Here is a 24,318-nt window from a genome sequence, read left to right as displayed (position 1 = left end):
TGGATGTATTTATGTTGCTTCTATTGTTTTACCACTGAGGAAAACACTGTAGGTTGGCAAATAGCTCATAATAATTAGCTACCTATATAACAATTATAGCCACCACATCTGGGATTCAAATAACTAAGTTTTAACATAATTATTTGCTATTTTAAAGAAAAAAAAGGCCCTCAATATTAAAAAAAAAAATAGTTGAATCAATCACAGATTTCCTATGCACAAAAACATCAACCGTTTTTTTTTTTCTCTTCAGAAACTTGTATAGGGTTACCAACAATATAATCATAGTTTGTCAGTCAGCACAATCCCAAGATAGATATATAAACCTAGAAAGTTAGTCACAAAAAGTTTCACACTCAACTCTTCATTAACAAATTTTGCCATTCTTTGAAAGTCTTTTTGGAGAGGGAGAATTAAACTGCTGAATTAAATAGCAACAAAGAAACTCTATTTTACTCGAAAGATCATTATTTGTCCATGCCAATGGAGAAAACCATCAAAACAGAAAATACGTGACTGCACCTAAGATCACAGCTTACCTAAAGGAAAGAAGCGTGGTGTGCCAGCATAAATTTTGCCAAGGAGGACAATCTTGAGACTAAGAGCATGCATTCTATCTGAGGAGCTCAATGTCACACTGTCATTCAATTCTGTAAGAAAAAGACATGTCATTTGAAGCCAAATTATTTTTAATGTGAAATGTTTACATTGGCTATTTAATTCTGTTTCAAGGTTCAAAATACTTAGAACAGATAGTCACATTAATATGATTAGCAAATTTGGTGTTTCTGTTAGTGCCTGAGATACTCTCATGTCTTAACATGTTACTGGTTATTAGATTATGACGTGAGTATCTCAGTATCCCTTAGAAGGCAACACAAATAATACAAATTAAACAACCTTTTCACTGAGTATTCTCCCAAATATTCACTTGGGTCATTCTCTGTATGATCATCCTCCACCATACCCAGGTACCTTCCGCTTACTCTCTTCTTAGGTATACACAATTGTCATGAGCCACTAGCAGCTTGCATTGTATTAGCTACTAGCAGCTTGCATTCCTCTACCAAGTCACTCCATAACATATGCTGACATACTTATAACTGAACACTTACCTTTCTCTATGATATCTTGCCATAGTGTCTGCACCAATATAGGGTCTGAATAACCGGCACAATGAATTATTGCAAGTTTACACTCTGCAAGTTTAAATGGGTCAGCAAATTCCCCATAAAGCTGTGAGAGAAAATCCCAAAATTAAACATCCAACTAGAGATCAGCATTCAGAGATTAATAGTGAAGCACTCCTTGAAAATTAAAAAAATCATCAAAGATTTTATGTAAAGTTTCTAAAACATGATATAAAGATGTGATAATCTATGTAGCTGGTTATAACTCCATATTTAAAAAGGTAAGGGTATGGGACAGGCACAGTGGCTCACACCTGTAATCCTAGCACTTTGGGAGGCTGAGGCAGGCGGATCATGAGGTCAGGAGATTGAGACCATCCTGGCCAACACGGTGAAACCGTGTGTCTACTAAAATGCAAAAAGAAATTAGCTGGTCGTGGTGGTGCACGCCTGTAGTCCCAGCTACTTCGTGAGGCGGAGGCAAGAGAATTGCTTGAACTTGGCAGGCAGAGGTTGCAGTGAGTCAAGATTACACCACTGCACTCCAGCCTGGTGACAGAGCAAGACTCCATCTCAAAAAAAAAAAAAAAAAAAAAAAAAAAAGATAAAAAGGAAAAAAAAGGTAAGAATATTGTAAATACAGTCAAACAGATTTTCATGTATAGCTTTTTTCTTGCTGGGAAGAAGATGTTGCATTGACATTCTATATTTATTTATTTAAAAAGTTTAAAAGCTTTTTCAAATTTCTGTGGGTACACAGTAGGTATACTTATTTATGGGGTACATGAGATGTTTTGATACAGTCATGCAATGAGAAATATGCATGTCATGGAGAATGGGGTATCTATCCCTTAAGCACATATCCTTTGAGTTACAAATAATCCAATTACATTCTTTATTTTAAAATATACAGTTATTATTGACTGTAGTCACCCTACTGTGCTATCGCATAGGTCTTAATTCATTCTTTCTATTTTGTTTTTGTGCCCATTAACTATCGCCACCTTCCCCACAAATCCCCTGCAATTGCATTTTAGGATTAGTGTTGTAAAAACAATGGGTTGAAGAATCATAGGAATACTGACAAATCTCAGAGGGTTTCATGGTACCTGGAACGATGTCCAAGAATAAATGAAGAGGAAGGAACTGCACAGAAAATTACAGAGCAAGAGAGAGGCTTAGAGAGTTACGCAAAGATAAGTTCGTTTTTCCAAGGCAAGAATTGAGACCACAAATAAGCTGGTTTTTTTTTTTTTTTGAGACGGGGTCTCACTCTGTTACTCAGGCTGGAATGCAATAGCACCATCTAGGCTCACTACAACCTGGGCCTCCTGGGCTCAAGCAATCCTCCCACCTCAGCCTCTGTAGCTGGAACTACAAGTGCACACCACCACACTTGGCTAAATTTTTTTTGTTGTTTTTTTTAGATGGAATCTCACTCTGTTGCCTAGGTTCCTGGAATGCAGTGGCGTGATCTCAGCTCACTGCAACCTCCACGTCCTGGGTTCAAGCAATTCTCCTCTCTCAGCCGCCTAAGTAGTTGGGATTACAGGTGCGTGCCACCAAGCCCAGCTAATTTTTGCATTTTTAGTAGAAACGGGGTTTCCCCATGTTGACCAGGCTGGTCTCAAACTCCTTATCTCAGGTGATCTGACCTCCTCAGTCTCCCAAAGTGCTGGATTACAGGTGTGAGCCACAGTGCCTGGCCTTTTTTGGTATTTTTGGTAGAAATGAGGTTTCTCCATGTTGCCCAGGCTGGAAATAAAGTGGTTTTAACATAGCTCCCATGTGAGGCTGATAGGTTCTTTGTAGCTACAGACCTGGAAAGAGTAGCTTAGCCTTTTCTAGGAGTTAGATGAAGGAGTGGTGATCCTGTCAGCCCAGTGACAAGCTGCCAAAGATGCCTTATCTTATTTGTGGAGATAAGATAATTTTCCCCATGAAACGAAAAGCAAAATGCAAAACAAAAATTTCTCAATGTTAGGTGACTACTATAAAAACTTCACTTGCTTTTTTTATTACCTTAGTTATGTCCATCAGCTCAGAATCCAACTGAGAAATTGCATCCTGTACAGAAGAATGATGGGAATACTGCCTTTGTAGTGTCTCTTGTATCTGAAGTTGGATCCTAGCAACCTAATTTGGGCAGAAAAAAGGATGTCTTAATTTCTTTATGATAAATCAACATACATTTGAAGACTTCTATCATAATAGACTAACATCATCATAACAGAAGTCAACTAAACATAACAGATTTCACACAAAGTGTACTGTGGCAGAGCCCTTGCTGCCAACCAGTATTCATACCTTCCATGACCGTAGCCAAATGGCTAGGCTATATAGCTCAGTCTCCTTTGCAAGGGAGGTGTGGTCATACAATGAAGTTCTCGTCAAAGAAATGTGAGTAGAAATAAAGTGTCATGTCAGGGTTGTGGTTTTTTTTTTTTTTTTTTTGAGACAGAGACTCACTCTGTTGCCCAGTCGGGAATGCAATGGTGTGATATCCGCTCACTGCAACCTCCGCCTCCTGGGTTCAAGCGATTCTCCTGCCTCAGCCTCCCGAGTAGCTGGGACTACAGGTGCGTGCCACCATGCCTGGCTGATTTTTTTAATTATTGGTAAAGATGCGGTTTCACCGTGTTTGCCAGGATGGTCTCGATCTCCTGACCTGGTGATCCGCCTGCCTCAGCCTCCCAAAGTGCTGGGATTACAGGCATGAGCCACCTCGCCTGGCTAGCGCTGTGGTTTTTAAGAGAGTGATTGTGTTCTTTCCCTTCCTCCCTCTGTTGAAGATAAAGCAAAGGCCCTAAGGAATGGTATTGCCAGAAAATAGAACTTGGGTTGCTAAATCAAACACATGAAGGAAGGTCAGCTGCCAATCAGGAAGACTCACTCTGGATTTCTGTGAAGAAGAAACAAACTTTTGGCTGGGCGTGGTGGCTCAAGCCTGTAATTGCAGCACTTTGGGAGGCTGAGGAGGGCGGATCACCTGAGGTTGAGACTAGCCTGACCAACATGGAGAAACCCGTCTCTACTAAAAACAGAAAAAATTATCCGGGCATGGTGGTGCATGCCTGTAATCCCAGCTACTTGGGAGGCTGAGGCAGGAGAATTGCTTGAACTGGGGAGGCAGAGGTTGCAGTGAGCTGAGATCACGCCTTTGCATTCCAGCCTAGGAAACAAGTGGAAAAAAAAAAAGAAACAAACTTTTGTATTTCGACCATGGTATGTTTTTTACTCTCTTAGTTAAGGCATTTTAGCCTACTCCACTTCATACATCTACTTATTTACTTCCAGAATAAATGGTGAACGTGATGTAATCCACTTGCTGTTGAAACAGTTGAGAAAAACCTTTATTTATTATTATTATTTGAGACTTTTTGACTTCTATAGACCTATTACTTACCAAGAATGAAAAGTGGAATAACTATGTGGCTAGTACTCAATGTGGACACAGCTTAAGATCTTTAGCACTTACTTCCATTTTTTCTTCCAATTCATGAAGGAATTCACCATCGGCAGCTATTGATGAAATGGCAGTGGAACTTTTGGCACTAAGAATAGCTCGAGCAATGTACTCCAGTCGCTGCTGAAGTGAAATTTCTGTGCTATAAGGGAAAACCCTTATTTTTAGTCATACAATTTCTTAAGGATAGAAGATACAAATACAATTAGTATGTAGTTTTTTATATCAAATGCACATAAAAGGCCATTTGAAACTTGAAAAAAACATTAGATTTTAAAAAAAGCATTGATTTTAGATTTCTAATAAGAGAGATTCACAATTTTAGACAACACATAAAGAAGTATGTTTATATCTAAAAAGTAAATCCTATTTTAAAAATTAGGTATATAGGCCGGGCGTGGTGGCTCAAGCCTGTAATCCCAGCACTTTGGGAGGCCGAGGCGGGTGGATCACGAGGTCAAGAGATCGAGACCATCCTGGTCAGAACGGTGAAACCCCGTCTCCACTAAAAATGCAAAACATTAGCTGGGCATGGTGGCGCGTGCCTGTAATCCCAGCTACTCAGGAGGCTGAGGCAGGAGAATTGCCTGAACCTAGGAGGCAGAGGTTGCGGTGAGCCGAGATCACGCCATTGCACTCCAGCCTGGGTAACAAGAGTCAAACTCTGTCCCCCCAAAAAAAAAAAAAAAAAAAAAATTAGGTATATATATTTTATTTATTTATTTATTTAGATGGAGTCTCATTCTATCGCCCAGGCTGGAGTGCAGTGGCACAATCTAAGCTCACTGTCACCTCCACCTCCTGGGTTCAAGTGATTCTCCTGCTTGAGTAGCTGGGATTACAGGTGCATACCACCACACTCAGCTAATTTTTTTTGTATTTGTAATAGAGACAGGGTTTCACCATGTTGGTCAGGCTCATCTCGAACTCCTGACCTTGTGATCTGCCTGCCTTGGCCTCCCAAAGTACTCGGATTACAGGCGTGAGCCACTGTGCCCGGCCAGGTCAGTATGTTAAAACTTAGATTCTTCTAAAATTAAGGAAAACTGAATATAACTACATATAGCTCAGTTTTCAATCATTATTCACAATAAGAGTATTATGCCATACCTATGCATGTCAGCCAGTTTGGACAGTACACGAGCAGCATTACTGAAACTTCTGTTCTTCTCATAATACCGCCAGAGTAAATCCATATAGCGAACTCTGTTTTGATCAACTTTGGCCATTCGGACTAGATGTGGCTCCAGAAATGGAGAAGCAACCTAGAAATTACATAGTTATTCAGAAAAATTTTCTAACCACCTACAAAAAATGTTCCTGATAAGGAAAAATATAGTAATTTTTTTTTTTTTCTTTTTTGGAGATGGAGTTTCGCTCTTGTTACCCAGGCTGGAGTGCAATGGCGTGATCTCAGCTCACCGCAACCTCCGCCACCTGGGTTCAGGCGATTCTCCTGCCTCAGCCTCCTGAGCAGCTGGGATTACAGGCACGTGCCACCATGCCCAGATGATTTTTTGTATTTTTAGTAGAGATGGGGTTTCACCATGTTGACCAGGATGGTCTTGATCTCCTGACCTCGTGATCTACCCACCTCGGCCTCCCAAAGTGCTGGGATTACAGGCGTGAGCCACCGCGCCCAGCCAAATATAGTAATTTTTAAGTCAACTACAACTGTGCCTTGTTTCATAAAAACAAGCAAAATTATAATCCAACATTAACAGATAAAAGAGAGGGCAAATTATCCTATTACAAACAATTTTTGTTTTAACACAGTTAGCATACGAGTTTCTACAGCAATTCTACAAAAATCAGCTGGGTGTGGTGGTGCGGGCCTACAGTTCTAGTTACTCAGGAGGCTAAAGTGGGAGAATCACCTGAATCTAGGGAGGTCAAGGCTACGGTGAGCCATTATCGTGCCATTGCACTGCACGCTAGCCTAAGTAACAGAGTGAGATCTTGTCTCAAAAACAAAAAAAGGAAATTTACTATAAAATTACAAAGTCTTAACCTTAGAGAACACAGCTATTGATTCCTAGACACTGAGCTCGAAAGCATTCTTGAAATTATTAAATGCTGTGTATTCATTAAATAGATTGTGGAACACCGAGACTTAGAGTAGTAAAAAGGGCATATTTGAAGTCACATAGAGGCTTAACAGCAGAGTTAAGATGGGCTTCAGGACTCATAAATCCAATGATTTCTACTCCGCAATATAAACTATCCCAATCAGCTTTGAAATAACAAGAAAATTGGAGCAGTAGCCTACTTTGCTCCTTAGGAAAAGATACGGCATTACTCAGCTTTATGCTAACATCTGATAGTAGGCATGAGATAAGAAAAAGAATTTTTTACATCTATGTATGTGCTCAAATCATTGAGTTATGCTCCTTAAGAATAATTAACACAACTGCAATAAAAAAAAGATTTACCTGTAGCAGCTTATCTGCAAGGTCAGCTTGTATTAGCCAATTATAAAGGGCAATACTAAATAGCTCGTCTTTGGATCGCTGTGACAATTTAAGCATTTGTTCAAACTAAAATAAAGAAAATAGTAAAAATTAGCAGTTAAAGTCTCTCTTTCTGGGCATCACAACCCTTCAGCCCTAAAAACCCTGGTAAGAAATCAAGAATCCTTACATGATAACTTCTAAGAACTACTACCTTTCCCAAGATGACTGTGCCATCATTACCATGCAGAACTTCTAAACAGTGTATTCTCAGAATGAAAATATACTATGTCCCTTACATGATGTCCTGCTTCTTCATTACTCAGCATATTTGGATCAGATGACAACACTGGAGGACCAGGTTTTTTGGGTACACTGGGAGACTGAGGAGCAGCCTTACTTTGATTTACCAGTTCTTGAAGGGTGTCTGTAATACACTTATAACTGTTTAATCTGAAAGAGAATGGAAAAGGAGCAATTACATTATTTAACTAGAAGCAAATGATGGCAAATCTGGTGACTCATGCCTGTAATGCCAGCACTAGGGAGGTCAAGGCAGGATGGCCTGAGGCCAGGAGTTGGAGACTAGCCAGGGCAACACAGTGAGACCGCCGTCTCTACAAAAAAATACAAAAAATTGGCTGGGTGCAGTGGCTCACACCTGTAATGCCAGCACTCTGGGAGGTGAAGGCAGGCGGATTGCCAGAGGTCAGAAGTACAAGACCAGCGTGGTCAACATGGTGAAACCTCATCTCTACTAAAAACACAAAAATTAGCTGGGTGTGGTAGTACGCATCTGTAGTCCCAGCTGCTCAGAGGACTGAGGCAGGAGAATTGCTTGAACCTGGGAGGCAGAGATTGAGGTGAGCCACTGCTCTAGCCTGGGCGACAGCAAGCCCCTGTCTCAAACGACAAAACAAACAAAAATTAGCCAGGCATGGTGGTATGCACCTGTAATCTCAGCTACTTGGGAGGCTGAGGCTTGAGCCCAGGAATTCAAGGCTGCCAAGTGAGCTATTATCATGCCACTGCACTCCAGCCCAGGCAAAAGAATGAGGCCCTGTCTCAAAAACAAAAAATCCCAAAAACAAAACAAACAAGAACAAAAGAAAGAAAGCTATTGATTTATCTTACCTAATTAAAGTATACACAAGAATTACAAGATTATTTTGGAGAATATATGTACATATTTGGCATTTAAAATAATACAGACCATATACTTTTTCAGTAAGTTTGAGAAGTATTTGGCTAAACATAAAAGGGTAAAGTCATTAAATATGGTAATAAAAAAATGCTTTCCCCAGGTGTGGTGGCTGACACTTGTAATCCCAGCACTTTGGAGACTGAGAAGAAAAGATTGCTTGAGCCCAGGAGTTAAAGCCCAGCCTGGGCAATGTAGTGAGGCCTCTTGTCTCACCAGAAATTAAAAAGATAAAAAAGTTAGCCGAGTGTGGTGACACGTGTCTGTAGGCCCAGCTACTCAGGAGGCTGACGTGGGAAGATCACTGAATCACTTGAGCCTAAAAGGTCAAGGCTGCAGTGATCTATGATGGTGCCACTGAACTCGAGCCCAGGAGACAGAATGAGCCTTTGTCTCAAAGACAAAAACAAAACAAAAAACCCTCCATATATGTATCCGTTTTAGAAGGGTTATATATTTCTTTTCTTTTCCAAGATAAAGTCTTGCTCTGATGCCCAGGCTGGAGTTCAGGGGTGCAATCTCAGCTCACTGCAAATTCTGCCTCCCAGGTAGAAGCGATTCTCCTGCCTCAGCCTCCCAAGTAGCTGGGATTACAGGTGTGTGCCATCACAGCTGGCTAATTTTTGTATTTTTAGTAGAGACGGGGTTTCACCATATTGGCCAGGCTGGTCTCAAGCTCCTGATTTCGTGATCCATCCACCTCAGCCTCCCAAAGTGCTGGGATTACAGGTGTGAGCCACCACACCCAGCTTATATTTCTTTTAATGACATACATTTCCTTTTTAACAGTCTCAACTAATTTGGGAATACTTAAAAATTATCCTTTAAGATGAAATCCTAGGCTGGGCACAGTGGCTCAGGCCTACAATCCCAGCACTTTGGGAGGCTGAGGCAGGCGGATCACCTGAGGTCAGGAGTTTGAGATCAGCCTGCCCAACATGGTGAAACCCTGTCTATACTAAAAATACAAAAATATTACCCAGACCTGGTGGTGCGTGCCTGTAATCCCAGCTACTAGGGAGACGGAGGGAGGAGAATCCCTTGAACCCAGGAGGTGGAGGTTGCAGTGAGCCAAGATTACACCACTACACTCCAGCCTAGACAAGAAGAGCAAAACCTCTCTCTCAAATAAAAAAAAAAAAAAAAAAAAAAAAAAAAAAAAAATTAAAATGAAATACTAATCATCATCCAGAACCAAAAATTTGAGGAAAAAAATAGCTAGTTTTGTTTTCAATTAAGTAATCCCATTAAAAAAATTAATAAATCTCAGAAGAATCACAGAGGCATGTTAAAAAACATTCATAAGTATTTAAGAATTCTCATCAGAATAACATTTTACCTCTAGGCTCAGAATTATAACCTATGAGCAGGGCATGGTGGCTCACACCCGTAATCCCAGCACTTTGGCAGGCTGAGGCAGGTGGATCACTTGAGGTCAGGAGTTCGAAATGAGCCTGGCCAACATGGTGAAATCCTATCTCTACTAAAACTACAAAAATTAGCCAGCCATGGTGGTGTGCACCTGTAATCTCAGCTACTCGGGAGGCTGAAGCGGGAAAACTGCTTGAACCTAGGTGAAGGAGGTTGAAGTGAGATCGCACCACTGCACTCCAGCCAGGGTGACTCTCAAAAGAAAAAAGGAAAAAAGAATTATAACCTATAATCTTAACCTATTAGTATTATTAATATTCAGGCCTTTGATAAAATAAGAAGTCACTTTTAAGTAAAAGCGAAAGGATCATTCAATTTTACAAAGACTACAATTGAAATATGATTTGCCTAATACTATCAATCAGACCTTTACACAATGAGGCTAGATGCGGTGGCTGATGCCTATAATCCTGGCACTTTGCAAGACTGAGGCAGGTGGATCACTTGAGGTTAGGAGTTCAAGATCAGCCTCACCAATGTGGGGAAACTCCATCTCTAGCAAAAATACAAAAATTAGCCAGGCGTGGTGGTACACGCCTGTAATCCCAGATACTCGGGAGAGGCGGCTGAGGCAGGAGAATAGCTAGAATCTGGGTGGCAGACATTGCAGTGAGCCATGATCACACCACTACACTCTGGCATGGGTGACAGAGCAAGACACCATCTCAAAAATAAAAAACAAAAAACTTTATGCAAAGAAAAGTCCGTATCCATATAGATGACAATCTGATAAGGTAATGAAATGTACCTTTCTTGGAAGGCCTGAAGTCCAGCTATGTCTTCTTCTGGTTCTCCATGTTTATAGAAATGAAGTCCAAGACCTTGAGGATCTTTTTTCTCTGCAGCCGTAAGAGAAAGTTCCACCACACCCTCATAAAAACGCACTGATGGGAAAGAAAAGAATGAAGACCTCTGACTTACTACTAAGTTGGAAACATTTTTCCTTAGCTGGCACATAAAAATAATGATCAAGGTTATGTTTCTACTGTACAATAGCCACCCTGCTGACAAAATAGTTCTATTAAGTCTTCAGAAGAAAAAAGTCATAACAGGCCTAAAAGGCACCATATATTTCTTCATTAGAAAAAAAAAAGATACTGCCGGGCGCAGTGGCTCACGCCTGTAATCCCAGCACTTTGGGAGGCCGAGGTGGGTGGATCACGAGGTCAGGAGATCGAGACCATCCTGGTCAACATGGTGAAACCCCGTCTCTACTAAAAATACAAAAAATCAGCTGGGCCTGGTGGCGCGTGCCTGTAATCCCAGCTACTCAGGAGGCTGAGGCAGGAGAATTGCCTGAACCCAGGAGGCGGAGGTTGCGGTGAGCCGAGATCGCGCCATTGCACTCCAGCCTGGGTAACAAGAGCGAAACTCCGTTTCAAAAAAAAAAAAAAAAAAAAAAAAAAAGAAAAAAAAAAGATCATATTTCAAATAACAAAAAAGAAGAGTGTTAGTTCCCTACTAGGGGGAATAATCTTGGGATTCAAAATACCTGTGCAAACAGTTATAGCCTTTACATTATGTTAGATTTGATTTAAAGTAATTTTTTAAAGAGTAGGCAGATTATACCTTAGAACTTAATGAAAAATTTGAAATATCTGAAAAATAAATAAAATCCAGAAAGCAATCTAAAACATACAGTGATTTAACTGGGCAAGAACTGAAACTTTAATGTTAAAAAATTATACATTTTGGCCAGGTGCAGTGGTGTACCCTGTAATCCTAAGGAGGCCAAAGTGGATGGATCACCTGAGGTCAGGAATTCTAGATCAGCCTGGCCAACATGGTGAAACTACGTCTCTACTAAAAATATGAAAATTAGCTGGGTGTGGTGGCAAATCCCTGTAATCCCAGCTACCTGGGAGGCTGAGGCAAGAGAATTGCTGCAACCCAGGGAGGCAGAGGCTGCAGTGAGCTGAGAGCACACCACTGCATTCTAGCCTGGCTGACAAGAGTGAGGCTCCATCTCAAAAAACAAAACAAAAGTAAAAGCTACACATTTCAAGAGATAAAAAGAACATTATAGCTTCTGCAAGTCAGTGTAGTCATCAAATACTGCAACATCATTACAATGATACCACATTCCTACATCCTTTCATGTGGCCTCTGATGTTGAAAGAAGATTTGCATCTGGAAAGAGACTTCATTAGCTTGCTTCATTCATAAACTATCACTTGGGTTGTGAGTTAAAGATATAATGAACATCTTATTTCTCACCTTGTCTATACTGAGCACAAACACTGGAAAGGTCCACTTGATTGCTGATTTTTTGATATTCTTTTAATGATTCCCTTAACATTCTTTCTTTTTCAGTCTTATTTTGAACTTGCCGAGAATGCTGGAGAAGCTCATTTGCCTAAAAGAGGAGATAGCAAGAACTTAAAAAGATATAAAATCAAGCAGACAGATGATGCTGTCAACTAAGTTTTAGTCTATGTCTAAATTTATATATTATTATTACCATTAAAAATGAAAACAAGTCTACAAACTTACTTCTTAATTTTAGGCAGAAAAGTTTTTGACCAAAAATTCCTAGCTATTCTTAATTCCTCTCACAAATATGTTAAGCAAGAGAGCTTTTGTCTGGTAATTCTCTTGCCTAGTCAATATATTATTGGGCAGCAGGCAGTCCATGTGACACTCATTTATTTATTTTTTCCACCTGTAGGAAAGGATCAATAAAAATGCCCCCATTAACTCTAATTCACCAAAAGATTTACTTACAAGTTTTAGTGCTTTTCCTTAACTGCTAAGGAGATAAATTATCCCCTAATTAGTTAAATTTCCTTAATTTCTAAATTTAGTAATTTTTTTTCTTAAATTTTCACCTTCGGCTTTTTTAATATGGCCTAGAAACACTATCAAAGATTTTTTTATGGGTCAGGTGCAGTGGCTTATGCCTGCAATCCCAACACTTTGTGAGGCTGAGGCGGGCCGATCACCTGAGGTCAGGAGTTCAAGACCAGCCTAGCCAACATGGTGAAACCCTGTCTCTACTAAAAATATAAAATTAGCTAGGTGTGGTGGTGCATGCCTCCCAGCTACTTGAGAGGCTGAGGCAGGAGAATCACTTGAACCTGGGAAGTGGAGGTTGCAGTGAGCTGAGATCTTGCCACTGGACTCCTGCCTGACAAAGCAAGACTCAAAAAAAAAAAAAGATTCTTTATGAAAAGCTTAAAGGAAGGTTGGGCATGATGGCTCACACCTGTAATCCTAGCACTATGGGCGGCTGAGGCAGGAGGATTGCTTGAAGCCAAGACCAGCCTGTGCAACAAATTGAAGCCCGTCTTTACAAAAAATAAAAAAATTAGCTGGGTGTAGCGCTGCATACCTGTAGCCCCTCAGCTACATGGGAGGACTACTTGAGGTTAGGACTTAGAAGCTGCTGTAAGCTATGATCACAGCACTGCACTACAGTCTAAGCAACAGAGTGAAACCCTGTGTCAAATAAATAAATAAAAATATTTACAAAACGAACAGCTAACTTTAAGAGTATACACATGATTTAAGAAACCACATATTCCAACCCTTTCTTAGATGAGGATTCTGAGGCTAGGAGAGGTAAAGAGATGTAACTGACTGAGTTCCTATATTAAGTAAAACAAGATGGTTCCTCATGCCATGATATCTCCTGTAACAAACAATGAAATAGGTAATAAAGTATCATACCTTAGAACAAATTGCATCATCAGTGCTATACAGAAGTGGGCAGATATCCTGTAAATGTAGACTAATGCCATCAACAGCGGCATTATCTCTGATGTAGCAGTTGATAAGAGAAGCAATTAATGCCCCTGTGAGTTCTTTGTCCCTGATTACGAGATCTTTAAAGGTGGTGATCTTCAGCTGCTCTTGAAGTTCCTTAGGCACACAAAAGAAAACACTTTTCTGTCACAATTACAGAAATATCATATTTCTCAACATAATGAAATTATTTTAATAACTTAAAATAACCTAAACATTACGGCTCTATAACTGAAAAGCGAAAATATGTTAATTAGTAGAAACAAATGTTTGCAAACTTACAAAAAATCATACAGAGTTGAAAAAGAACCTACAGTAGATCTAGGTCCAAAACTCTCACTTTCCAAATGAAAAAAGTAAAGCTTAGGTAGAGCCAAAACTAGAGCCATATCTCCTGGCTTTGGTTATAAAAAGGAAAAAACAATCACTTGGCTACATCTGAACATCTTGGGTTTACATTTTACTTTTTCCTAAATACCGGTAGAATTCCTTTTTTTTTTGAGATGGAGTGTCACACTGTCGCCTGGCCTGAAGTGCAATGGTGCGATCACGGCTCACTGCAATCTCTGCCTCCCCAGTTCACTTGATTCTCTTGCCTCAGCCTACAGGGCAGCTGGGATTACAGGTGCAAAACAGTTTTTAAAACTGTTTTTAAAACGAAAAAATCAGTATGTGCTTAAAAGAAACAAAACCACCAATAAAAAGCCACAACTATTCACTGGACACTACTGGAAAGAATTAGGAGATCGCCTTCCAACTTTGAAAAACGGTATATAAGAGTCAAAATTAAACATTTCAGAGTAATCAAATATCCATAAAAGAAAAAATTATTTTTTTTTTTACAGAATTACAGCTAATAACTGAGGAAGGAATCACAGACTTAAAATATTACTCTTTTGGCTGGATGCAGTGGCTCATGCCTGTAATTCCAGCACTTTGGGAGGCCAAGGTGGGTGGATCATCTGAAGTCAGGAGTTCAACACCAGCCTGGCCAACATGGCAAAACCCTGTCTCTACTAAAAATAGAAAAATTAGCCAGGCATAGTGGCACATGCCTGTAGTCCCAGCTACTTGGGAAGCTGAGGAAAGAGAACTGCTTGAACCTGGGAGGCAGAGGTTGCAGTGATCTTAGATTGAGCCACAGCACTCCAGCCTGGGTGACAAAATGAGACATCGTCTCAAAAAAAATTAATAAATAAAATATTACCCTTTTGTAATTCTAAATGAAATAACAAATTCCGGCAATGATTATCAATGGATCATTAAAGTCTGATAGAGAATTCCACAATGGCAGTATTAGACTTACTACTTGAATCCAGCATTCATCTTAGTATCCCTAAAAAGTGGGACAACCAAACCTTTTGTGTCTTCTAAGATAGTCTGATGAACAAACCACTACCTATGAAGTATTCTATTATTCCTCAAAAAAGGACCTGAACCAAATCAAGCCTATATAGTAAACTTTCATTTTATACAAAATGCAGGAGATGGAGGAAGAAGGTCACTACAAAGAGGGTAAAAAAAAAAACCCCATAGAATGTCCTTAGAATGCTGGACATTCTACTGGATTGATGCCTGGATTTCTATAAGGCAACAAGCAAGGAAAAGAAAAAGAGAAGGAAAGATTGCTTTAGATTGAAATAGATGAAAGAGAAATGACAAACCATGAGTGAATCAATTAAACTGTTTATATCCTGATTTGATTGAACCAATCTGTAAAAAGACATTTTTAAGGCAGAGAAGTTTCATTATTTTAAATGCTAAACAAATATTGATAGTTAATTTTGGCAATTATTCAGCCTGGAGATACAGTGAAACCCCATCTTTGCAAAAAAATACAAAAATTAGCTAGGTGTAGTGGTGTACGCCTATAGTCCCAGCTACTCGGGAGGCTGAAGTAGGAGAATTACTGGAACCCAGGGAGATCAAGGCTACAATGAGCTGTGATCATGCCACTGCACTCCAGCGTGGGTGACAGAGTGAGACTCTGTCTCAAAAAAAATTGGTAACTGTGATAATGACGTTGTTATCCAAGGAACTGTCTTACTATTTTTTGTTTTAGAAATACAATACCTTGAAAATGCTGAATGAGTCAAATGTATGTGGGAGTTACAGTTTTTGCTCTACTTTTGTATATGTTTATAAATGTGCACAATTAAACATAAGGAAGGAATACATTTTCTCTATATAGCGTACCTAACATTTAGATAAATGTTGATTATCCTTATCCTTAGAAAGGATTCAAATGTGGGCCGGGTAAGGTGGCTCACAACTGTAATCCCAGCACTTTGGGAGGCCAAGGCAGGTGGTTCACAAGGTCAAGAGATCAAGATCATCCTGGCCAACATGGCAAAACTCCGTCTCTACTTAAAATACAAAAATTTAGCTGGGTGTGGTGGCACGTGCCTGTAGTCCCAGCTACTCCGGTAGGCTGAGGCAGAAGAATTGCTTGAACCCGGGAGGCAGAGGTTACAGTGAGCTGAGATCATGCCACTGCACTCCAGCTTGGTGACAGAGCAAGACACTATCTCAAAAATAAACAAAAAAACAAAAAAGGATTCAAATGTAAACAGCAAAAGAAATGTGAACCATTCCTTTCCTACAGTGATAAACATCTTCCTTTAAAGTAGGAGTGTTCTTTTTTTTGTGTGTGAGACAGGGTCTCACTCTGCCACCCAGGATGGCGTGCAGTGGCACAGTCATGGCTAACCAGAGCCCTGACCTTCCAGGCTCAAGCGCTCCTCCCCGCTCAGCTTCCCAAGTAGCTGGGGCTACAGGTATGTGGCACCGCACCTGACTAACTTATTTTTTATTTGTAGTAGAGATGGGGTCTTGCCATTTTGCCCAGGATAGTCTTGAACTCCTGGGCTCAAGTGATCCTCCTGACTTGGCCTCCCAAAGTGTTGGGATTGCAGGCATGAGGCATGGTGCCCAGCCAAGAGTATTTAATTTAGGCTGTTGGGCCCTTCGAAACTATATTCGAAAGTCTGTGTGTCTATGTAAATCTGCATTTAAGGATAGTGAGAAATCACTTTTATCAGATTCTCAGAGGGATCTGTAGCCCAAACAAAGGTTACAGTCTACTGTTTTAAAAAAATATGTTTTATAAAGTAAGATTTCATTCACAGACACCTATAAAGTTCTCATACGCTGTAAAAACCTGTGGCTTTGACAAAATAGGCCCCCCGAGGTACTATACTTTTGTGCAATTTTCCTGTAACATAACCTAAATGCTTCCCAAAATAATTGCCTTCCAAAGCCAAAATACTCATGCAAAAAAATCCAAACATAGTATTAATAGTATAATCATAAAAAAAAGTTTAAACACCTTACCTTCTGAAGTTCTGCCACAATGACAGTGAATTGATGTTCACAAAGAAGTTTCCATAAAGCCAGTGCCTGGTATGATTTTCGAACCAACTGCTGAATTGCCTGAAGTGAACTCTTTTCACTTAGTTGAGCCTCTAATGAGAAAACAAAACTAATAAACTATTATAAAATAACATAGGTTAAGTTGCTTTATTTCAAATAAAAACTATAGTTAAGGTTGAAATCTCCATTGTTTTTCTCCCAGCCTCCATCATAGGCAACCATGATTATCAATAGTATTTATGTTTTTATCTTCTCCATGTACATATATATATGGTTCTGTGTTTGTGTATGTACACATAAACCATAAAAATATTGCTGTATTTTTTAACAAATACACCATCGCTTTTTCTACTCAGTTATATGTTCACAGGCTATCTGCATTGATAAATATAAATCTAGTACACTTATTTTCATTGCTGAGTGTTCCATCACGTAAGCATACCACAATTTAGCCCATTTTCCACTTGGAGGACATTAGACTGTTTCCAGTGTTTTGATACTAAAACAGTGATGCAATAAATATTCTTAAAGAACATCTCCTAGAAAGTATAGTCAAGGTAGGCTAGGACTGAGTTTCTTAAACCCTAGATCAATGTGCACTGGTGAGTCATGAAATCAATTTAGTCATTATAACTTTTCCCTTACCCCTCAAATATAGAAAGTAGAAAAGAATTTTAAAATGAAAGAAATATGAGTATAAAACAGGTAGAATTATTTCAGGAAAATCTATTTCTGTTTGTATGTATGGTTTTAAACATCTGAGTCATAATGTAAAACATATTTCTTTCTTTCTTTTTTCTTTTTTCAGATGGAGTCTCGCTCTGTCACCCAGGATGGAGTGGAGTGGTATGATCTCGGCTTGCTGCAACCTCCGTCTCCCAGGTTCAAGTGATTCTCCTGCCTCAGCCTCCTGAGTAGCTGGGATTACAGGCATGCGCCATTATGTCCAGCTAATTTTGTATTTTTAGTAGAGATGAAATTTCACCATGTTGGCCAGGCTGGTCTTAAACTCCTGATCTCAAATGATCTGCCCACCTTGGCCTCCCAAAGTGCTGGGATTACAGGTGTGAGCCGCTGCACCCAGCCATGTACGATATGTTTCTTACTGTTGGAAAAAGTTTGAAAAAAACTGCTCTAAGGATATATACATAGAAATGACACTATCACCATTAAGATTATATGTTTAGCTTTTACCGGATATGATAAAATTGCTCTCCAAAGCAGTTATTTCAGTATAAACTGCCAGCAATTCAAATGCTCCTATTTGTATAAATCCTCACCAATGTTTGGCAATGTCAATCTCAAAGCCATACTGAAATATCATTAGTGGCTCAGAAAAATAAAATTTGCAAAATGGTGGCTGGGAACAGTGGCTTATGGCTATAATCCCAGTACTTTGAGAGGCCAAGGTGGGCAGATCACTTGAGGCCAGGAGTTCGAGACCAGTTTGGCCAATATGGCAAAACCCCATCTCTACTAAAATACAAAAATTAGCCAGGCATGGTGGCACATGCCTGTCATCCCAGTGCCTCAGGTGGCTGAGGCACAATTACTGCTTGAACCCGGAAGGTGGGGGTTGCAGTGAGCTGCGATGGCACCATTTCACTCCAGCCTGGGCAACTGTGCAAGACTCTATCTCAAAACAAAACAAAACAGAGCAAAACAAAAACAAAATTAAAAGATAGGCAAACAATTTCAACTTTTTTTTAAAAGAAGAAAAAATTTAAAAGACAACAAAAAAGAATTTGCGAAATGATGAATAGAAATCTAGGGTCCTGAGAAGGAAAGACAGTAGCTTGGGACAAAAGTAAATGGCTGAGTCTTAAGAAAGTTCTATTGACTGGGCGTGGTGGCTCACGCATGTAATCCCAGCACTTTGGGAGGCCAAGGTGGGCGGATCACCTAAGGTCAGGAGTTCAAGACCAGCTTGGCCAACATAGCGAAGCCTTTTGTCTACTAAAAATATAAAAACTAGTTGGGTGTGGTGACATACAGCTATAACCCCAGGTATTCGGGAGACTGAGACAGGAGAATTGTTTGAACCAGGGAGGTGGAGGTTGTAGTGAGCCCAGCTTGCACCACTGCATTTCAGCCAGGACAACAAGAGCAAAACTCCATCTCAAAAAGAAATAAAAATAAAATGCTGTAGCTGCTATGAAACAGCAAGGCAGTTCATCAAAAAATGAACAGTTCATTACAAATTGATAGAATTAATATTATAACCACATGTTACAGCAATTCCACTTCCACGTATATATGCAAAAGAACTGAAAGTAGAGATTTTAATTTGTTATTTTTTCAACCATGTTAAAAGCAGCATTATTCACAATAGCCAAAAAATGGAAGTAACTCAGTATCTATCAGCAGATGAATGGATAAAGGAAGTGTGCTATGTGTGCACATATACACATACACACAATAGAAATTACTCAGCGTCTTAAAAAGGAAGAAAATTCTGACATGTTACAACATGGATGAACTTCGAGGAGAGTAGTATGCTAAGTGACATAAGCCTGTCACAAAATGAAAAATTTGATTTCATTGTAATAGGGTACCCAGAGTAGTAAAATTCAGAGACAGATAGAATGGTGGTTGTCAGGGACCTGGGATAGGGTAAAAAAAAATGGGGAGTTATTGTTTCTTTCTTTTTTTTTTTTTTTTTTTTTTGAGACAGAGTCTGGCTCTGTTGCCAGGCTGAAGTGCAGTGGCACAATCTTGGCTCACTGCAACCTCCGCCTCCCAGGTTCAAGTGATTCTCCTGCCTCAGCCTCCTGAGGAGCTGGGACCACAGGCACGCACCACCATTTCCGGCTAATTTTTTGTATTTTAGTAGAGACAGGATTTCACCACGTTGGCGAGGCTGGTCTCAAACTCCTGACCTCAGTTGATTCACCTGCTTGGTCTCTCAAAGTGGTGGGATTACGGGCGTAAGCCATTGCATCCACCCCAGAGTACCATTTTGGGGAAGATGAGAAAAGTTCTGGAGACGGATATCAGTAATGGGTACATAAAATGAATATACTGAATGCCACTAAACTGTACACTTAAAAATAGTAAAACATTAAATTTTATGATATATATTTTACAACAATAAAAAAATAATAATGAAATAGGTGTGTCTCATGTTTTCTGATGGAGGAAGGAACAAAAATGTATATGCTAAAAAGAGTTAGGGAAATATACAATATCCATATTATCCTACTTTCCCAATCACATTTTTTTTTTTTGAGGCAGGGTCTCACTCTGTCACCCAGGCTGGAGTGCAGTGGCATGATCTCAGCTCACTGCAACCTCCATCTCCCAGGCACAGGTGATCCTCCCAACTCAGCCTTCCAAAGTGCTGGTATTATAGGCATGAGACACCACCCCTAGACCCAATCACACTGATATTTTCATTACAAATATATGCGTACAGACAAAGTACATCTTACTAAGAGAGGTCCATTTTTTCCTATTAAAGTAATATAATTTTACTGGGATCATTTACGCTTAACTGATGAGAAGCAGTAATTTACCATGAAACTTCCTCTGCAGCTCCTGTTGCATTTGCTGGGGATTTCCGTTTTCAGGACGCATGAATCCTATCAGCCTCTGCTGCACTTTAGCAGTGCTGAAACAAAAATTGCAGAATGTGTGTGTTTATAACAGCTTTATTGAGATAGAACACATACTTATACAGTATAATTCAAACATTTAATATGGATAATTTAAAAAAATAATTCGTAAGGTTGGGCAACCATCACCGTAAGGGCTGGTTGCCATGAAAAAAAATGGACAAATTTAAGAAAGAATTCTCTCGGCCGGGCGCGGTGGCTCAAGACTGTAATCCCAGCACTTTGGGAGGCCGAGGCGGGTGGATCATGAGGTCAAGAGATCGAGACCATCCTGGTCAACATGGTGAAACCCCGTCTCTACTAAAAATACAAAAAATTCAGCTGGGCATGGTGGTGCGTGCCTGTAATCCCAGCTACTCAGGAGGCTGAGGCAGGAGAATTGCCTGAACCCAGGAGGCGGAGGTTGCGGTGAGCCGAGATCGCGCCATTGCACTCCAGCCTGGGCAACAAGAGTGAAACTCCGTCTCAAAAAACAAAAAAAAACACAAAAAACAAAAAAAGAAAGAATTCTCGGAATTAAAAATTTGATGACCAGAAAAAATTTATGAGACAGACTAAACAGATGCTACCTAAAATGACTGAGATTAAATCAATTAAATGATTGAGAACACAGCTATAAATTTCCTAATCTGAAGAAGAAAAAAGATCAAGCAAAAAGAGGGGGTAAAAAAGAAAAGGAAGGAAATTATGGAAGAGAAGAAACAAGTTAGATACAAGAGAGTTAATATGATTCTCCAAAAAGAATGGGACGGAAGAAATATAGACTGAGTATCCCTAATACAAAAATCTAACATCTGAAATCTGAAACTTTTTCAGATCAGCACAATGCTCAAAGGAAATGCTCACTGGAGCATTTTGAATTTTGAATTTTTGGAATAGGGATGCTCAACCAAAGTATAATCCAAATATTTCAAAGTCCAAAAAAACATGAAAGCCAAAACACTACTGGTTCCAAACAGTTCAGATGAAAGACACTCAAAGTGTACCACAATACATAAAAAACAATAGAAAACTGACCAAAGCCAAGATTTCATCCTAAAGGCTGAGAGCTATAAAGAAGATATACCTAAAGACATCATGTTGTGATTTTGAATTTCAGTAACAAAGGGGGAAAAAAAAAAAAACATTCCAAGTAAACACTAAGTCACTTACAAAGGAAAGAGGATCATACACGTAACGTACTTTTTCACCTACAACATTAAGATTTGGGAAGAAAACGGTGTAAAGTATATACAAATATCTGAGAAATGGTCTATGATCTTAAAATCCCATACTCATTGGGCAATAAAAAGGAACAAAATATTAATACATACTATAACATAAATCTCAAACATGAGCCCCCAAAACACACTAAGTAAAATAAGCCAGTCTCAAAGACCACACACTGCATGATTCTGTTTATATATCATGTCAAGAACAGGCACCATCTACAGAGATAGAGCAGATCAGTAAGTGTCTGAGGCTAAGAAGTGGGAATGGAAAGTGACTGCTAATGGACATGGGTTATGTCTCCTACATAATGGAAGTGTGCTAAAATTGGATTGTGGTGATGGTTGCACAATTCTATAAATGTATTAAAAGTCATTGAACTGAACATTTAAAATGAGTGAATTTAGTGGTATGTAAAGTAGATCTCAAAAATTTGTTAAAATAATTTCCACACTCAATGAAACTAATGTTGCAGGAATCCAGAGGTTGGTCAAAATTAGGACATGTATCGACAAAATTCTATTATTTAAGAGGAAAATGATATGATCATCTCTGTAAAACACACTAAACATTTGACAAACTCACTTGCTGAATATGTTAAACATATTCAAGAAGGGCTGGGTGTGGGTGGCTCATGCCTATAATCCCAGCATTTTTTGAGGCTAAGACAGGAGGATCACCTAAGCCCAGGAGTGTGAAAACAATCTAGGCAACATAGTGAGACCTTGAATCTCCAAAATAGGAAATTAAAAATTAGCTGAGAATGGTGGCATGTGCCTGTAGTCCCAGCTACTTTGGAGGCTGAGCGGGAAGGATCACTTGAAGCTGAGAGGTCAAAGTTGCAATGCGCCGTGATGGTGCCACTGCACTCCAGCTTGGGCAACAGAATGAGATGCTGTCTCAAAAAAACAAAATAAAAAACACTTCAATAAGGCTGAATGCAGTGGCTCATGCCTGCCTATAATCCCAGCATTCTGGGAAGCTGAGGAGGGAGCATCACTTGATGCCAAGAGTTTAAGACCAGCCTGGGCAACACAGTGAGACTCTATCCCTCAGAAAAAGAAGGAAGAAACAGCCAGGTGTGGCAGCACGTGCCTGTAGCCTCAGCTACTCAGGAGACTGAGTTTGAGGTTGCAGGGAACAATGATCACACCACTGCACTCCAGTCTCAATGACAGAGCAAAATTGCCTGAGAGAGAGAGAGAGAGAGAGGGAGAGAGAGAAGAGAGAGGGAGGGAGGGAGAGAGAGATATAGAGAGATTAGCTTGTGCAGAGAGGCGTAAGCAAGTAGAGCTAGAAAAGAAAACAGTATCTCTATTTGCAGACTGCAGGACTGCATATATGAAAATTCAAGAAACATCAATGAAAAAAAAACCCTGCTAAAAACCATAGAGATTATTAAATTAGAAGTAGATTAGAACATTTACAAATAACTGCAGATGTAACAGTAAAATTTAATGAACCGTTTAGAGTATTAACAAAATACCACAATGTTAGAAAAAAAACCCAAAAAAACTAAAACATCTGACAAGTAAAATACCAGATAATTTGGAGGGAGATGGACGGCAGTAGAAGCCCAGGAAATTCAATAGATTTTGTGAAATTATTAATGTTGACTGAGATGCATGTCTTGTTTGTTAGAATTTAACTTATAGAGGAAGAAAAATCCTATGTAGAATTTCTTAATTGGTGTTTAAGGTAGAGAGAGGCCTGATCAATCTAATACAATAAGAAAATGGGAAAGGGAAGAAAGAAAATAAAAAGCACAAATTCAGGATGGGGAGAAAAAAAATCAAACATTTAACTAGGCCAGATGCAGTGGCTCACGCCTGTAATCTTAACACATTGGGAGTCTGAAGCAGATGGATCATCTGAGGTCGGGAGTTCGAGGTCAGCCTGGCCAACATGGTGAAACTCTGTCTCTACTAAAAACACAGAAATTAGCCAGGCATGGTGGTGTGGGGCTGTAGTCTCAGCTACTTGGAAGTCTGAGGCAGAAGAATTGCCTGAGCCAGGGAGTGAAGGTTGCAGTGAGCCGAGAATGCCCCATGGCACTGGAGCCTGGGTGTCAGAGCAAGACTCTGCCTCAAAAAAAGCCAAGCCAAACAAAACAAAAAATCACTTTTAACTAATCCCAATAAAATGGGAAGGAGGTAAATTCTCCTACTTAAAAGATAAAGACAGTCACACATGGTGGTTTATGCCTGTAATCTCAGCACTTTGAGAGGCTGAGGTGAAAGAATCACTTGAGCCCAGGGGTTGAGACCAGCCTGGGCAACACAGTGAAACCCTGTCCCTACAAAAAATTAGCTGAGTGTGGTGGCGCATGCCTGTAGTTCCAGCTACTCAGGAGGCTGAAGTAGGAGGATAGCCTGAGTCCAGAAGGTCAAAGCTGCAGCGTGCTGTAATTGTACTACTGTACTGCAGCCTGGGTGAGGCCCTATCTCTTAAAAGAAGATAGAGAACTCAAACTGGGTTTAAAAAGTCAAAGGCAAAATCAATCCATATATTGTTCAAGATAAAGTGTTCCAAAGACGGCCGGGTGCGGTGGCTCAAGCCTGTAATCCCAGCACTTTGGGAGGCCGAGGCGGGTGGATCACGAGGTCAAGAGATCGAGACCATCCTGGTCAACATGGTGAAACCCTGTCTCTACCAAAAATACAAAAAATTAGCTGGGCATGGTGGTGCGTGCCTGTAATCC

At 39.9% G+C, this 24,318-nt stretch overlaps 1 protein-coding gene across 2 annotated transcripts in view; it reads right to left on the bottom strand.

Moving 5' to 3' along the window:
- NUP155 (nucleoporin 155) overlaps positions 1 to 24,318 on the bottom strand; it is an 81,169-nt gene that overhangs the window by 4,662 nt on the left and 52,189 nt on the right. For both annotated transcript variants that reach the window (XM_032278928.1, XM_032278929.1), the window contains 12 exons: positions 20,310 to 20,404; positions 16,756 to 16,886; positions 13,348 to 13,539; positions 11,896 to 12,034; positions 10,427 to 10,562; positions 7,346 to 7,499; positions 7,029 to 7,133; positions 5,707 to 5,861; positions 4,609 to 4,738; positions 3,153 to 3,266; positions 1,116 to 1,236; positions 540 to 650 (listed from right to left, as the gene is read on the bottom strand). In XM_032278928.1, coding sequence (XP_032134819.1) covers positions 540 to 650; positions 1,116 to 1,236; positions 3,153 to 3,266; positions 4,609 to 4,738; positions 5,707 to 5,861; positions 7,029 to 7,133; positions 7,346 to 7,499; positions 10,427 to 10,562; positions 11,896 to 12,034; positions 13,348 to 13,539; positions 16,756 to 16,886; positions 20,310 to 20,404 — 1,583 coding nt within the window. The remainder of the gene's footprint in view (positions 1 to 539; positions 651 to 1,115; positions 1,237 to 3,152; positions 3,267 to 4,608; positions 4,739 to 5,706; positions 5,862 to 7,028; positions 7,134 to 7,345; positions 7,500 to 10,426; positions 10,563 to 11,895; positions 12,035 to 13,347; positions 13,540 to 16,755; positions 16,887 to 20,309; positions 20,405 to 24,318) is intronic.

The sequence above is a fragment of the Sapajus apella genome, unplaced genomic scaffold, assembly GCF_009761245.1.
Source record: "Sapajus apella isolate SASKATOON/1434 unplaced genomic scaffold, GSC_monkey_1.0 scaffold11, whole genome shotgun sequence".
NCBI lineage: Eukaryota > Metazoa > Chordata > Mammalia > Primates > Cebidae > Sapajus > Sapajus apella.
This window is presented reverse-complemented; position numbering and strand designations above follow the sequence as displayed.